Source organism: Varanus komodoensis, unplaced genomic scaffold (genome assembly GCF_004798865.1).
Source record: "Varanus komodoensis strain SLA01 unplaced genomic scaffold, ASM479886v1 scaffold4, whole genome shotgun sequence".
Classification (NCBI taxonomy): domain Eukaryota; kingdom Metazoa; phylum Chordata; class Lepidosauria; order Squamata; family Varanidae; genus Varanus; species Varanus komodoensis.
This window is the reverse complement of record NW_025335941.1, coordinates 61,137,600-61,150,768: the sequence shown is the minus strand read 5'-3', so window position 1 is coordinate 61,150,768 and position 13,169 is coordinate 61,137,600. Positions and strand designations below refer to the sequence as shown.

At 46.2% G+C, this 13,169-nt stretch overlaps 1 protein-coding gene across 1 annotated transcript in view; it reads right to left on the bottom strand.

Annotated features, from left to right (window-relative positions):
• Positions 1-2,636: 2,636 nt before the first annotated feature.
• The window catches only part of RAB30 (RAB30, member RAS oncogene family), a 53,638-nt gene continuing 43,105 nt past the window's right edge, over positions 2,637-13,169 (bottom strand). Inside the window, exons 4-5 of the mRNA XM_044441741.1 lie at positions 8,459-8,642; positions 2,637-5,027 (exon numbers count right to left, since the gene is read on the bottom strand). Of these exons, the coding sequence (XP_044297676.1) occupies positions 4,777-5,027; positions 8,459-8,642 (435 nt within the window). The 3' untranslated portion in view covers positions 2,637-4,776. The remainder of the gene's footprint in view (positions 5,028-8,458; positions 8,643-13,169) is intronic.

The following is a 13,169-nucleotide window of genomic DNA, read 5'->3' as shown; positions in this document are numbered from 1 at the left end:
AGTCCAGCCACAGAATTAAGCATCCGCTTGTCATCATTAATGCTTGGAGCAAAGGCCTTATTAGAAAGTTGGAGAAGCAGAAATGGGCACATACAGGAAAGAATATAACCTTCCCTGGTGACAGGCAAAATTTTAGTGTTTTCTGCCTCTTGCATCCTTTATGTCGTGCATGTCAGTTTTAAAGTTAAACACGCTGACATTTATGTTATGTTGAGAAAGAAAGCTTTATATCAGATCTGAGAGCTCAGTTCACATTTGCTTTTCATTCTGTCTGTTATATTGTTTTGTTTGATTGCATTGTACTAACACGTTTGTGGAAATGGTTTTTGTTCATGCTTTTGTGCACGGCCCTTAAAATCTTTGAATGGAAGTTAAGAAACATTTTGAATAAAGCTTATTTAGATAGAACAAGCTGCCCTCTTAGTGTAGAGAATGCAGACACATTATCTCTTCTTCCCTTATTAGATCAAGAGGACCATCCATGCAAGCTGATTAATTTGTCTTTGCTCCCTCCTCACCCTCCCCGTAAAGCATCTGTTTCAAACTGAGCCACAAGTGTGATCAAGATCAGTGCTGGCCGAGGAAGCTCTCTTGTGCATTGTGTTAAAGAAAAGTACTGCCAGTTTTTGTGTTGCTGAAGTACAGCCATGCCTGTAAATGTTTGACAGAGATGAAATCGAGCACACGGGGATACCAATACATAGCACAGGAGTCCTTGAAACACCAGCTATTTTGTACTGCATCTCAGTATGATCTGAACAAAATGGAGAACAAAAGAACTGCCTTTACATCTAAGGGAAGTCATAAAATAGGAGGAATCACTGTAGCGACTGTATTCTACCAACAGAGAGGGAGTTTTTAGGATGTGGTGTGCAGTTGCCGGAAGTGAAGGCAACATCTGACACACAGCTGTGCTAAAGATACATGGTTATGGGGCCATACATTGCTGACTGAGCTGGTTTTTGTCACAATGCATTTCACGATTTCAGTTTGCCTTAAGATACAGGAGCCCTGAAGAGGTTCTTTTTGGCTGCCTTAAAGTTTCTTGAAGGGTTCGGTATTCCTGCAACTGTGCAGACTATTTCTGAAGAAGAACAGTACACAAATAATGTTTCCCATAAATTCTAAATCTGTCACTCCAGAGATGAAGCAAGGGTCAAAGCTTTCCTTAAAAAGCAGCTTTATCCATGGTAACATTGCAGGCTACCCAGTAAGGCCCATCTGCATTCCATGATTCTGGATTAATGCAAAATTTGTTACTGAAAAATAAGTGCAATTTGCCAGATCGGAAAACCAATGACCCCCAAAGCGTAGCAGGCACTGCCGTACAAGTCCTAACTCATAGCCAAATGACACCATTACCTCTTTGTTGGTGATCATGAGAACTAGTCCCTGCCTTTAAAAAAAGAAAGTGACTGTAACACTGGTTAAGAGCAAGAGAAGAAAGCTGAAATTTCAGTTTGTGCATGAACTCACTGGCTGACTACAAGCAAGCCAATCTCTTGAGCTGATAAAAGACTCCTTTAAAAGGGGACTGGACACTTTGATGGAGGAGAGCAATGATTACTGGTCTTGAGAGCTATGTGACAGCTCTGCTTTCACAGGCATGACAGGCGATAGCATTTGCTGTGGAGCTTGTGCAGGAGAGAGCCACTGTACCTACCCTGCTCGAGGGATCTCTTGGCAGCTGGTCTGCAACTGTGTGGGTGGAATGCCGGACTACATGGACCCTTGGTCTGGCCAGCAGGGCTTTATCTTCTTTTGCTCTTTAGTCAAATCTGAGTGGTAGCTCAGTAGGAGATTTTTCAGCTCCACTTTCAGGAGGAAGCTGCTTACTCACCCCCCAATTGCATTCTTACAAAATGTACAATCCTTTTTGTTCTACATCTTCTGTTTAGACCTCAGTGACTTTCAGCACTTGGCAAACTTCCTCTTCGGCCACCCTTTAAGGTTCAAACTTCGCAAACAGGTGGGCAAGCTGTGATCAGGCGTTTACTCTAAAGCAGAATTAAGAGATGAGGGCTAACAGTGGCTTGGCAGGGTCTATCTGGATCCTGTAACCAGGGTGGCAGGACAGGCTGGAACAGCCTATTTTTCCAGGGCGACTGCTCCTGTCAAGTGCAGAACTCCACTATGGTTCTTTTGTCCCTTCAAGTCACCTCCAACTTACGGTGAGCCCATCAGTGAGCACCCTCCAAAACGTCCTGTCCTTGACAGCACGGCCCAGCTCTTGTAAACTCAAGGTTGTGACTTCCTTTATGGAGCCGATATCTCATAGGTGGTTTTCTTGTTCTGCTCCTTTGACTTTCCCCAGCTTTATCATCCTCCTCAGTGAGTCTTGCCTTCCAGCAAACCAAAATCCCCTACGTGTTTGCAGCATGATTTCCTGCACAAAAGATAGCTTGACCCTAAGAAATCTTTTAAAATGAATTCAATGCTTTTCTCATTGCTTGTCTCACCGATACAGCAACACAGGAAATTATCTTACACCAGACCTATTCATCCATGACGGTATTGCTGACTCCCTCCCCATCTCCAAGCTCTCAAGCGAGGTCTCTCTTCTGCATGTGCTTCAACCCATTCCTTTCGACTTCTGGAATTAAAAACGTACGCAGCTGGTGGAAATAAGGACACTATTTTAAAATGTCAGCTTTATTCTCAAAAAGGCTTAAAACTTTAGCAGCAAAAAGGACCACCTCGGCAATTGGGTGCCACCTCCCCATTTCAAGCCCTCTTCAATTGACAGCTTCAATGTGTAAAATGCACATCTGTGTTGATGCTTGTACTGGGGGCTGGTCGAGGTGCCCCAGCATGGCAACCATTCATTTCCCAGCACACGAGCACCCATTCCCTTTCGCAAATATCAAACTAATACTAAGTACAGAATAGCAATGAATTAATACTAAAATTACAATCCATGGTGGGCCCACAGTGACCCAGACAGTCACACCCCTCCTTTCAGGGTAAAAGCACATCGACACCAATATTTGAGAAAGAGTTGGTTATGTCTGCTCCGTCGGTTCCTCTTTAAGTCAAGTGTTTAAAATCCAACACTTTCTTCAAGCATGGCACTAGAGGTGTAATGTTGGAGATGAGGGCAGGACACGTCCCATACTGTTTCCAATGTTGAGGTTTTGGATCAAATGAATTGCCCAAACCAACAGTTACAGACGCACACACACACGCACACTTGAGCCCAAGACAGCAAAGCAGACAAATTAGATGAGCTACAATCGGGAGCCTGCAAGCAAAGTACATGACAGGGAAGGCAATCTGACGTTTCTCAGAGCTACAGCTTTGCGAGATGGATCGCAGCCCGAATAAAGATCTCTAATAAATCCGGAGCATGCACTGTCATTTTATTCCTAAACTTATAAAAACCCTATGAAATTGTGCATTCCCTTCCTTATGAGAAATGCTTTCCACCACAAGCTGACTAGTCAAATGCTAAGCGGGCTGCAGCCAAGTTAGAAAACCGCCCAGCGTCGATTCTTTACAGACTGGCTGACAAGTGCTGTTACTTGAGTAGCTTGCCAGGACTGATCTTGGGGCTTTACTCCTGCAATATTTTCCTCAGACAGGTTCTTGACACTAATGAATACCAAAAGAAGAGCCTTCAGATGGTGAACCTTAGTGCACATCACACCTGTGCTTACAGTGGACACGTATATATATCAGGGCAAGCCCAGGTCTCATGGCCCTGAATGCTATATATTCCTTTAAAGTTTAAACAGACAACTATGCATGATGGCCAAATTTCCAAGTACCCAGAGCTTCAAAGTGGGACTACTTCTGCAAAGTCTCTTTATTAGGTCTCTTCCACAAGAGATGAACTGGGAATGGAAGCCTCACTATACGGCAGAAGAACAAGAAAAGGCTGACTTTAATTGCAGACTTTGGAATACTTATTTGATCAGCTCAGTTTCAGAGAGGGGTCTTAATTCCCCTCTTGAATAGCCAAAGCCAATTCTCTCCTAGTTGCCAACACTTAAATACACATGAAATGTACCCAGGTTAAAAGGACTGCTGTATTTGCTTGTACCAACAGAAAAAGGTTTGTTCACAATCTGTTCTTATCAGTGAACTTTTTGCTCAGCATGTTCAGAACAGAGTGAAAAGTAACAGACTGCATATTAAGATAAGCCCGGGGAATAGTTCACCAAACTATTAGTACCCAAAGAACAGGTACAGCCAATTTCCACTCCCGTTTCCTTCAAAGTTTGGCATTTCTATTTTTGACTTCCGTGTCAATGAAAGTGTCTGAACATGGGAGACATTAACACACAACAAAAAAAGAAACACACACCCACACTTTGCTCCATTGTTGTGCCCTAAAAACCAATCTGGGCCACTATGTACAGGTGTTTGCTGAGCTGGCAACCCAGGCCAGCTGCCTGATGGCTTCGTGTGCACTGCAGTTCCCTTACTTAAAGATCCAAAACCAGTCATGCAAGAGAGACCTTGCATTATTCATCGTTTCCAAAGGAAGCTTTCCAAGTCATTTCCAAGAAGTAAAACGGCGACCCGACGTCCTGAGGCCATCGAATGTCTAGCACCTTCTTGAATCCTAACCTCCATGTTACTGTGAAACTGAAAACATAACTGAAGATGAAACCAAGGTCTATTCTGCACCACCCTCGCAGGTGAAGCGGGCAGCCTGCCATGCTTCAGACTGGGAGCTGGACTACATCCACCAGGCAGGCTGGGTCGCAGTGGCAGGGACCCCCTTGGTTGAAACGGGCCTTCCTAAGAAGAAACAGTCATGACCCACAGGTATCAGTTGAAATTACAGCAAGTCAAATAGCTGATGCTTTTCCCTTCGCCTGGCAATGGCGATTCCACATTGTTGACAAGTGTGTTTTGCCTGGCCTCACTGATCAGCCGGCAAGCCAAGTCCAGAAAGAGTTTTTCCACATTATCAGATTCTTTAGCCGAGGTCTCCAGATAGTACATGTCTTGGGCTTCAGAAAATTCTTCAGCTCTTTGCTGGGAAACTTCTCTTTTATCTGCTAAATCGATCTTATTCCCTGTGTAAAGAAAGCAGGGGTGCAGATGAGGTTTGACTCCAGAGAATTAAAAGCCACCCCAAAGCCACCCCCAAGGCAGGTCTGTACAATGTGAGGCTCCCTGCAAGGGGAGGATGAAACCTGTGAGGGGCTACCAATCCCTGGTCTCTGCCGCCTGTCTAAAATTCCAAAAATAAGGGGAGGGGGTTGCCCGGAGGGAAGACCCCATGGAGAGGGGGTGTCCTGGGGTCAGGGTCAGTCACGATCTAATCCCATGGGAAGGGAGCAGAGTAAAAACTACTCCTGTTGCTGATTACATTTCTACCCCATCTTTCTTCCTCGTGCAGGGAGCCCAAGGCAGCGCATTAGGGTCTCCTCCTCTCCGTTTCAGTCTCGCAACCACCACCCTGTGAGGCAGATTAGGCTGAGCCACAGGAACTGGCCTCAGGTCACCCCGTGAGCTTCATGGCTGAGGGGAAACCAGCATCCGCATCTCCGGCGTCCAGCCTAGCGTGCTTCCACTGCAGACTCCACTGCAGTCTTTTAAACACACACTTAAGGCCAGGATACAAGTCACTTGATCAACCTGGGAAGTGTTTCCACGTAGTAGTTGGAGCTAGGAGGTCTTCCTAATCGCAACAAAGTTTTCTGAAGGCATCTGGAGAGTGGGGAAAGGTTTAGAAAACTCTCACTCCCACAGTTGGCCACTTATGTTCACCGGCAGGCTTAGTTTCTTTCATCTCCAGCAGCGCCATGCTGGCCATCTTCGCAGAATGGGCGCTGCAGCCAACTGAGGGAAAAGCCCCTGCTATCCAGTGTCTGTTGCCTTCAGCTTTCTCTCCCTGCTCTTCAGCGGTACCATCTGCACTCAATACTTTTACGCTACAGGCACAGTCAGCCAGAGACCGCAGTGATGCAGTTTGCCTGGTTGACTGCCCGCAACAAGCTTCTGGGAAAGGTAACATCTAGCTTTTCTGCTACCTTAGCATGCATTTCAGGCTGCAAACAGAGCTGAACATTGCTTCATAATTGTCAATATGTTCTCCGATACCGGTTTTTGTACACCTCGTACTCCACCTTTGAATCAAAAACCTTTCAGTGGTGCCCGAGCTTGGGAATGTTCTTCCCTACCACCTCCAGGAGAGGGTTGTCTAGCACTTCGTTATATTTTTGGCACCAGGTAAAGCAGTTTTTACTCATCTGGAACTTTTAAAGTACATTATTGTCCAATTTAAGCTTTTGTCTGCATTTGAAGGCTGTTCACCCTTTTATCAATTTGTATTTTGTATTTTAGCAGGGTGGGTGGGTGTATTTTTAACCCCAAATTAAAAAAGAATCTGTACTGGGTAAGCTTTTTTTAAAAAATGACCTCAGTGTTTCTTCTGTGTCTTCCTACCTCTGCAGTATGGATTTAGTAATATACTGCCTATGTTACTGATAACTGTAGCAATCCCAAAGAGCACAGCTGTTTGGTTTTAGTTCAGCATTAACCCATAGCACTAACACAATTAATGAATGGGTCTATGGCTTTTATTTTCTATTTTTTATAATGAAAACCACTTTCCTTGCTGGAGAAAACTGCACTTGACCTCTGAACCCCTGTTGGCGCAAAAGGTGCAGTTTACAAATTTAGCAGGTAAATAAATCTATGCATTTAACAAATAAGTCACTGATCTGAGCACACAAAGTCATCTTCCAGAATATTCTTCCCTACTCCTGCAAGCATTTAGAGGAGACAGGAGGAACTAAGATTCTGAAAGTAGAATTGGCCCACGAATCCTTTCCCCGGATGGCCTCTTCCAGATACCGAAGCAGGTTCTGGACTGCAACCCATGGAAATAGAAACACAGAAACAGAGCGAGTCAGAAGGGGTTGCTGCCCCTTTCTGCACTTTAGCTGCCTCTGCAATTTCCCTTCTCAGGTGCAGTGACCAGAACTGTACACAGCACTCCATGCGTGGATGCATCACAGATTTGTATAAAGGAGTAGGAGTTTTATTTTCAATTCCTTTCCTAATCCTGCAGACTTTTTAGTTGGTCACCACTAGCTCAGATCTGGTTCTGGTTTGAAGCTAGGCTATTTTTGCTCCAGCAGGCATTTGAGTAATCGATTTATCATTCTAGAATATATCTGTTTATTTTGGAAGCTGTTTTTGCACAAGATGGAGCAGTCCACAGCAGTATTATGTCTTCTCCTCAGACTGATTTCTGAAGCATTCTAGCTCAGGCAGTTATGAGCTCTGATTAGAAGGGACCCGGTACAGCAACCCTACTGAAGATATGCCGGTGCAGGGTCTGGTCAGTGCCTGGCTAGGAAATTCCATATAAGCAGGAAATCAAGGCAGAACTAAAATAGCTAAAGGGGCATTTACCTAGCCTTGTCTGTGCTTCTCTAGGCTCTCACATCTGCAGCTGTTCCATTTCTGTACCATAACAAAAAAAAACCCCTGAGAGCCAAGAGCGAGGTAGGTGCCACAGCAAAGGTAGGAGAAAGAAAGGCAGCAGCAGGTGAGGTGCCCAGGTGCTGCTGAATACTGCTGCAAACCACATCATCCATCTTCCCTTGCTTTCCCCTAACATTGGAGCTCTTTTCCAGAATGCCGCTGAAGCCCCAGCCTTCCTTTTTCCCTCAAAACCCATCTTTTCCACATTCTAACCCAACCTGACACTCGTTCAAAGAATGCCAAATGACTGCCAGGAAAGCAGAACGGAAAACTGGAGGAGCAGGATGGAAGGAAACTGATCTGCCTGGAAGACTGCATGGCCGGCACCCGGAAAAGAAGCACACCACACCTGGGATGCCCAAGGAATCCCTACCAGATCGGAATGAGTTTGGATTTCTATGGCTCTATGTAGATCGTACAGAGAAGCAGCTTTTTCTCAATCTTGTTAATTACATGAAGTTCAGGACCAGTTTTTCACTTTTGGGGAGGGGATTAGCCCTAAGAATTACACACTGTTTGTGCTAATGAGTGTTAGTACTAATCTGCACTGACTAATGTGTCTTATATTTCAAATATCTGATTCCTGATATCAGGAATGAATTACAGAGCAAGAGATGCCTGACAATCTGCAAAACAGACAGCAAGGAGTTAACAAAACCTGTACATTACAACATGTTCCCTCTTCTGTCACATACCAGAATCATGAGAGAAGCAGCACTGAAATATGGGAGTTTTGTTTTCGTACACCTGTGGAAAACAACCCTCTGGGTCAATTGTGCTTTTGTCACACAATAAAATGGCTTTGGGGTGCAGGAGTGGCTCTCGGGCTTCCCTCCCCTCCAGAAACCACTGCCCACTCCTGGGGCGTCCATCCTGCCCTAGCAGTTACATCTCCATCTCCATCATCTCCCTGCCCTTTGCAAGTACTTCCCTCCCGTTACGGGTTTCCCCCTGCTGATTTGCCCTTGATTTGACCCTTGGCCAAACAAGCAACAGTCTCTCTTCTTACCCACTAGGACGGTTATGACCTTATTACTGGCGTATTGCTCTATCTCCCGTAGCCACTCTGGGAGGCATCGGAATGACTCTTCGCAAGTTATGTCATAGGTCAATATCAATGCGTTTGCACTGCGATAGTAACTTTGTGTAATGGAACGGAATCGCTCTTGTCCTGCTGTGTCCCAGATCTGCAGCTTTTTTTCCATAGTAAGAACGGCGGAGAGAAAAATGGGGGGAGGGAAGAGAACACGATTGCATTAGTACAAAACCCTTAACCAATGATAGACAGACAGACAGACAGACAGACAGACAGACAGACAGACAATTTAAAATTCTAATTCTCCTCCTGAGAACTCAGCCACCAAACATCTCAGGAATGCACATCATCCTGACAAATCCATCCGCATTTTCGGAATATCAGAAGAACACTGCTAGATCAGATCAGACCAGACCGAAGTCTCACCTGGTCTAGACACAGGCAGGTGGAGTGTAGGAGGGAAGAACTCTTGCTCATCATATGTCCCATGTTGCCGGTATACAGAACTGAACCTCCTCTGCCAACATGTTCCATTCAGCCATCAGAGCTTTTCACAGATGTAGCTTTGCTCCATGTCTAGTCCATTGTTCAAGGTTTTTTAGCGAGTGGACCCCACTACAATCCTCTGGCAGGGAAATCTATCCAGATATCTATTCACTTTACAATTTATATCTACTTTTTCTCCTCCCATCTCTAAGCAGGTTGCAGTCAGAATGCAGAACACCACAAACCAATCTCAAAGCGTTTCAGTTCAGCAGCTTTTCAATGGCATATTGCATGAAGAAATGCTTCTTTGTGCCAGTTCTGAATCCATGTCCAGTCCATTTTGGCCAGGGTGGTGTAGTGGTTAAGAGCAGGGGACTGGGACTCAGAGGATCTGGGTTCTAGTCCCCGCTCAGCCATGGAGCCAACTGGGTGACTTTGGGCCAGTCACAGACTCTCAGCCCAACCTACCTCACAGGGTTGTTGTTGTGGGGATAAGATGGAGGAGGAGAATGATGTAAGCTGCCTTGAGCCCTTTGTCGGAAAAAGGCAGGATACAAATCGGAAAATAGAACATAAATAAATTTCATTGGAACACACCTAACCATGGTTTAGCACCACAGAAGTAGGGTCTCCCGTCCCCCTCTCCTAGCATGGCCTGGGGTAGATAATAAGGATCCAGTTCCACTTTTAACATAACCTGGTTGGGAAGACTGTCTAGAACCATGGGAATAAAATCTACTTGTGGGGAAGAAGAAGGAGAACTTTCCCCAGCTCTGGCTCGAACATCTATATTCATTTTCTTGTTATATTTACTTGTTTTTTTCCCTTGAGGATTTCTCAGTCTAAAACAGGAAATCTGCTCTGAAGAAAACCCCACTGTGTCCTGGGTGGCTTATTCACTAATAAGTCTGTTTCGGGCTGCAGCCGGAACCACCAGAAGCTGAACTGGGTGCTCTTGTCCACAGCTACTCAGAAGTAAGCACTGTCTTCCAGGTCTACTTCAAAGGTCCAGCCTCGGCTACCCCCTTCCGAAGAGGGGAACCTTCACAGTGAGGCCGGCCAGCCTGCCTCCCGCGTTTGTGGAATTCTCTCCCCTGCCAGCCTCACATGACAAGTCAAGATCCTTTTATTTTCCAAGGCTTTGACCAAAAGAAAAGAATTTGATCCAGTCTTATCTGGTGTACCTTATCTTCATTGTTACAGTGTTTTTACTGCTGTGCGGCCAAAGTGAGTTTTGTCTGTGTGGTTTGCTTGTTTAAACAGGGTAACTCATTCCTGTAATCTGCTTTTGATAGTTTTAAAATAGAACTATGGGCCGGAAGGACTTTTCATATAAATAAATAAGTGTACAACGGGGTTTAAGTCATTGGTCAGTGTGCGCAGGTGGCAGCCCAACCTGATGCATCATTCAGTGCCAATTTTAACCAGGTAGCCCTTTTTGGCCAATTGGGATAAGAGTTAATAAAAATGTGTATGTACAAATTCTTTTGTTCCCAATGCATGGCCCCAACATGGAACAAGAAGAAAAAGAAAAACATTTTTTCAAACATTGTTATTTTTGACCTTTAACTTACAGTCCATTCAAGATTTCAAAACGGCACCCGTATCTGGGTTTTGACAATTGAGAAAGATAGATGGTGGCTCAGTCCTGCTCCATTTACCAAGATACAAATCTGGAATGCAGTGGAATCTGTCCTCCTACAAATACGCAAAGCATGGCGGCCTTCGCCAGTTAGCTGGTTAAAAGGCAGGTGAATAAGGTCACACCTCATTCAGAAAGAAGTCCCACGACTCCCAGCATTCTCCAGCTGGTATAAATTTTATTTTTAAAAGTACTTGTCATTTTTCTGTGGAGCACGAGGTTCCCCTAAGCAAGCCAATAATACCCCTTCTCGCTTTCACTGGCCGCATTCTGGCTCCCCTCCTGCAGCATGGACCACATGCGATTACTATTAGGTAGAGCAAGGCTCTCAATGGCCCAGTGCATGGTTTATTATTTATTATTCAATGGGATTATTTCCATTTTACTCGGGGGATATTACTCCAGACCTCCCCTCGGCCCTTTGCTTCTATAGAAGATCCAGAAATCAGCCTGAACTACTTGGTTCCTGGCAAAAGAGAAGAAACAGCTGCTTTCTTTCCTCCGGAACTGCAGCCTGCCCCCAAGCCTTGGCGGAAACCTGAGAAAAAACATGTGGCTGATTTTCTTATTTACAGCCTCTTTTAAAAATCCCTCTCTTCAGCTGAAATGGCTCCCAGAGATCCACAATGAAGAAGGCTGTCCCGGCCACACGCTTACAGTCTCAAGTGGGAAACATGTGGCTGTCCAGGTGTGTCTGGATTGCACCTTTCCACTGGTCCCAGGCCACATGGGGCATGGTGAAGCTGAGGTCCAACCACTTCAGGAGAGGCTGCTGTTCCCCAGCCCTGATCAAAAGGGCACCTCATGCACAAAGAAGGGCAGAGATGGGCAGAGATGGGTGGGCCGGGTGGGCCGGGTGGGCCGGGTGGGCCGGGTGGGCCCACCCATCCTTGCAGGCATCAACTCTTAAAGTTCTTGTCTTGACCAGCTGAAATGCAAACATGAAGGGCAGGAAGAGCCCAACAGAGATGCTTTCTTAGCAGAGCTGCCCATGAAAGAGGCGCTGATCTGCAGGAGAATTCATCTAGTCAGGAATGGTTTTGAGCAATGGATAAGCTCATGTGCTGAGCAAGAAGGTAACGCCAGGCCCACATTCAAAATTCATAAATACAGACAGTCCTTCCAGTTCGGAGCCTCCATCTTACCATCACGCCTGATGGCCTTGGCAGTCCTGTGTATCCCCCCTCCTCATGAATGAAACCCCCTCTTCAAGTCATCTGAACCCAAGATCTGCTGCCCTCCCTGGCAGTAGTAAATTCCACACTCTGCACAATCTACTCCTGAAACATGACCTGGCCTTTTCAAACTTCAAACCAACCTCTCCCACCTGGTGCCTGCCAGATGTGTTGGACTGCAAATCCCATCATTCTCTGGCTCTGTTGGCTGGGAATGATGGGAATAGCAATACCTTTAGAGTGTCACTTTGAATACTTTTTATTGGCTAACATAGCCTGTTCGCCTGAGCCCCATTTCAGAGGACTTGCATTAGTAATTCTGCAATCCCATGTTCACAAAACTCCAATCAAATCCTTCAGCCACTGGCACTTTGGGGTAATCTTTATGACATATAGCCAAGGTCAGCAACCCCTTGGCCTCTCCAACAGAGAAATTCACAGGAGGCTCCCCAGAGACCCCTTGCCTGAGAGGGTCGCTGGATCTGGGGTGACCGTGGGTTGAGTCATTCCTGCTAATTTCGGTATTTTCACCCCATAAGTGCGACAGCTCCTCCTCCAACAATACACTTGACCTTCTCACCAGCCATCCGTAATGGTGAGTTTGCACGACACGCTAAGCCACCCCACAGTCAGCTACACAGTGTGGGTTTGTGGGACAACCATGGCACATGCTCAGAGGCGGCAGAAACGGGAAAGGTTTGCAGAGGAGACACGGCAGGCAGGCCTTTCCCATCTGCACCTTCACCGTCTCAGCTCAAGCTGCTCTCCCCCACTTGACTGATCTTGAGGGCAAGGGGGGTGTGGTAGGACAAGGGTAGGCAACTTATGGCCCTCCAGATGGTTTGTTCTACAGAACCCATCAGCCCTAGCCAGCACGGCCAATGGTGAGGCATTGCTGGGGACGAAAGAGGCAGTTATTCTTGCTGCCCTTCCCCGGGCCAAGATGGACAACGACTGAATTGGGCTGGGAAATGACGAGTGCAGACACAGAGGAGGAGGGAGAGGCTATGTCAAGGCCACCGTCTCCAGGTGTTCAGACAGACCGTGGGAACCAACAGGGCTTGGAAGTGCAGGGAGGGCCATGGGAGAGGAGCCAGGAGAACCTGGCCGGATCCCTCACCCCGCGGCACGGCAACAGGAGAGAAGGGCTAGGCAACTTGAGGGCCAGCATAGATCTGGGAGGCTCACCCATCTCCACAGGGCACACCCAGGGTTACCAAAAAGGAAGGTTCTCAGAAAGAGTGTCTTGTTCAGGTTCAATTAATCACTTTCCAGTGGCTACATTTTGCTAGATGTGCACTGGAAGTGAAGAGCTCTTACACAAAGCGACTGTTCGTTGCTTAGAAGGAATATGGGTTCCATAAGCTCCTCGCAGGCATGA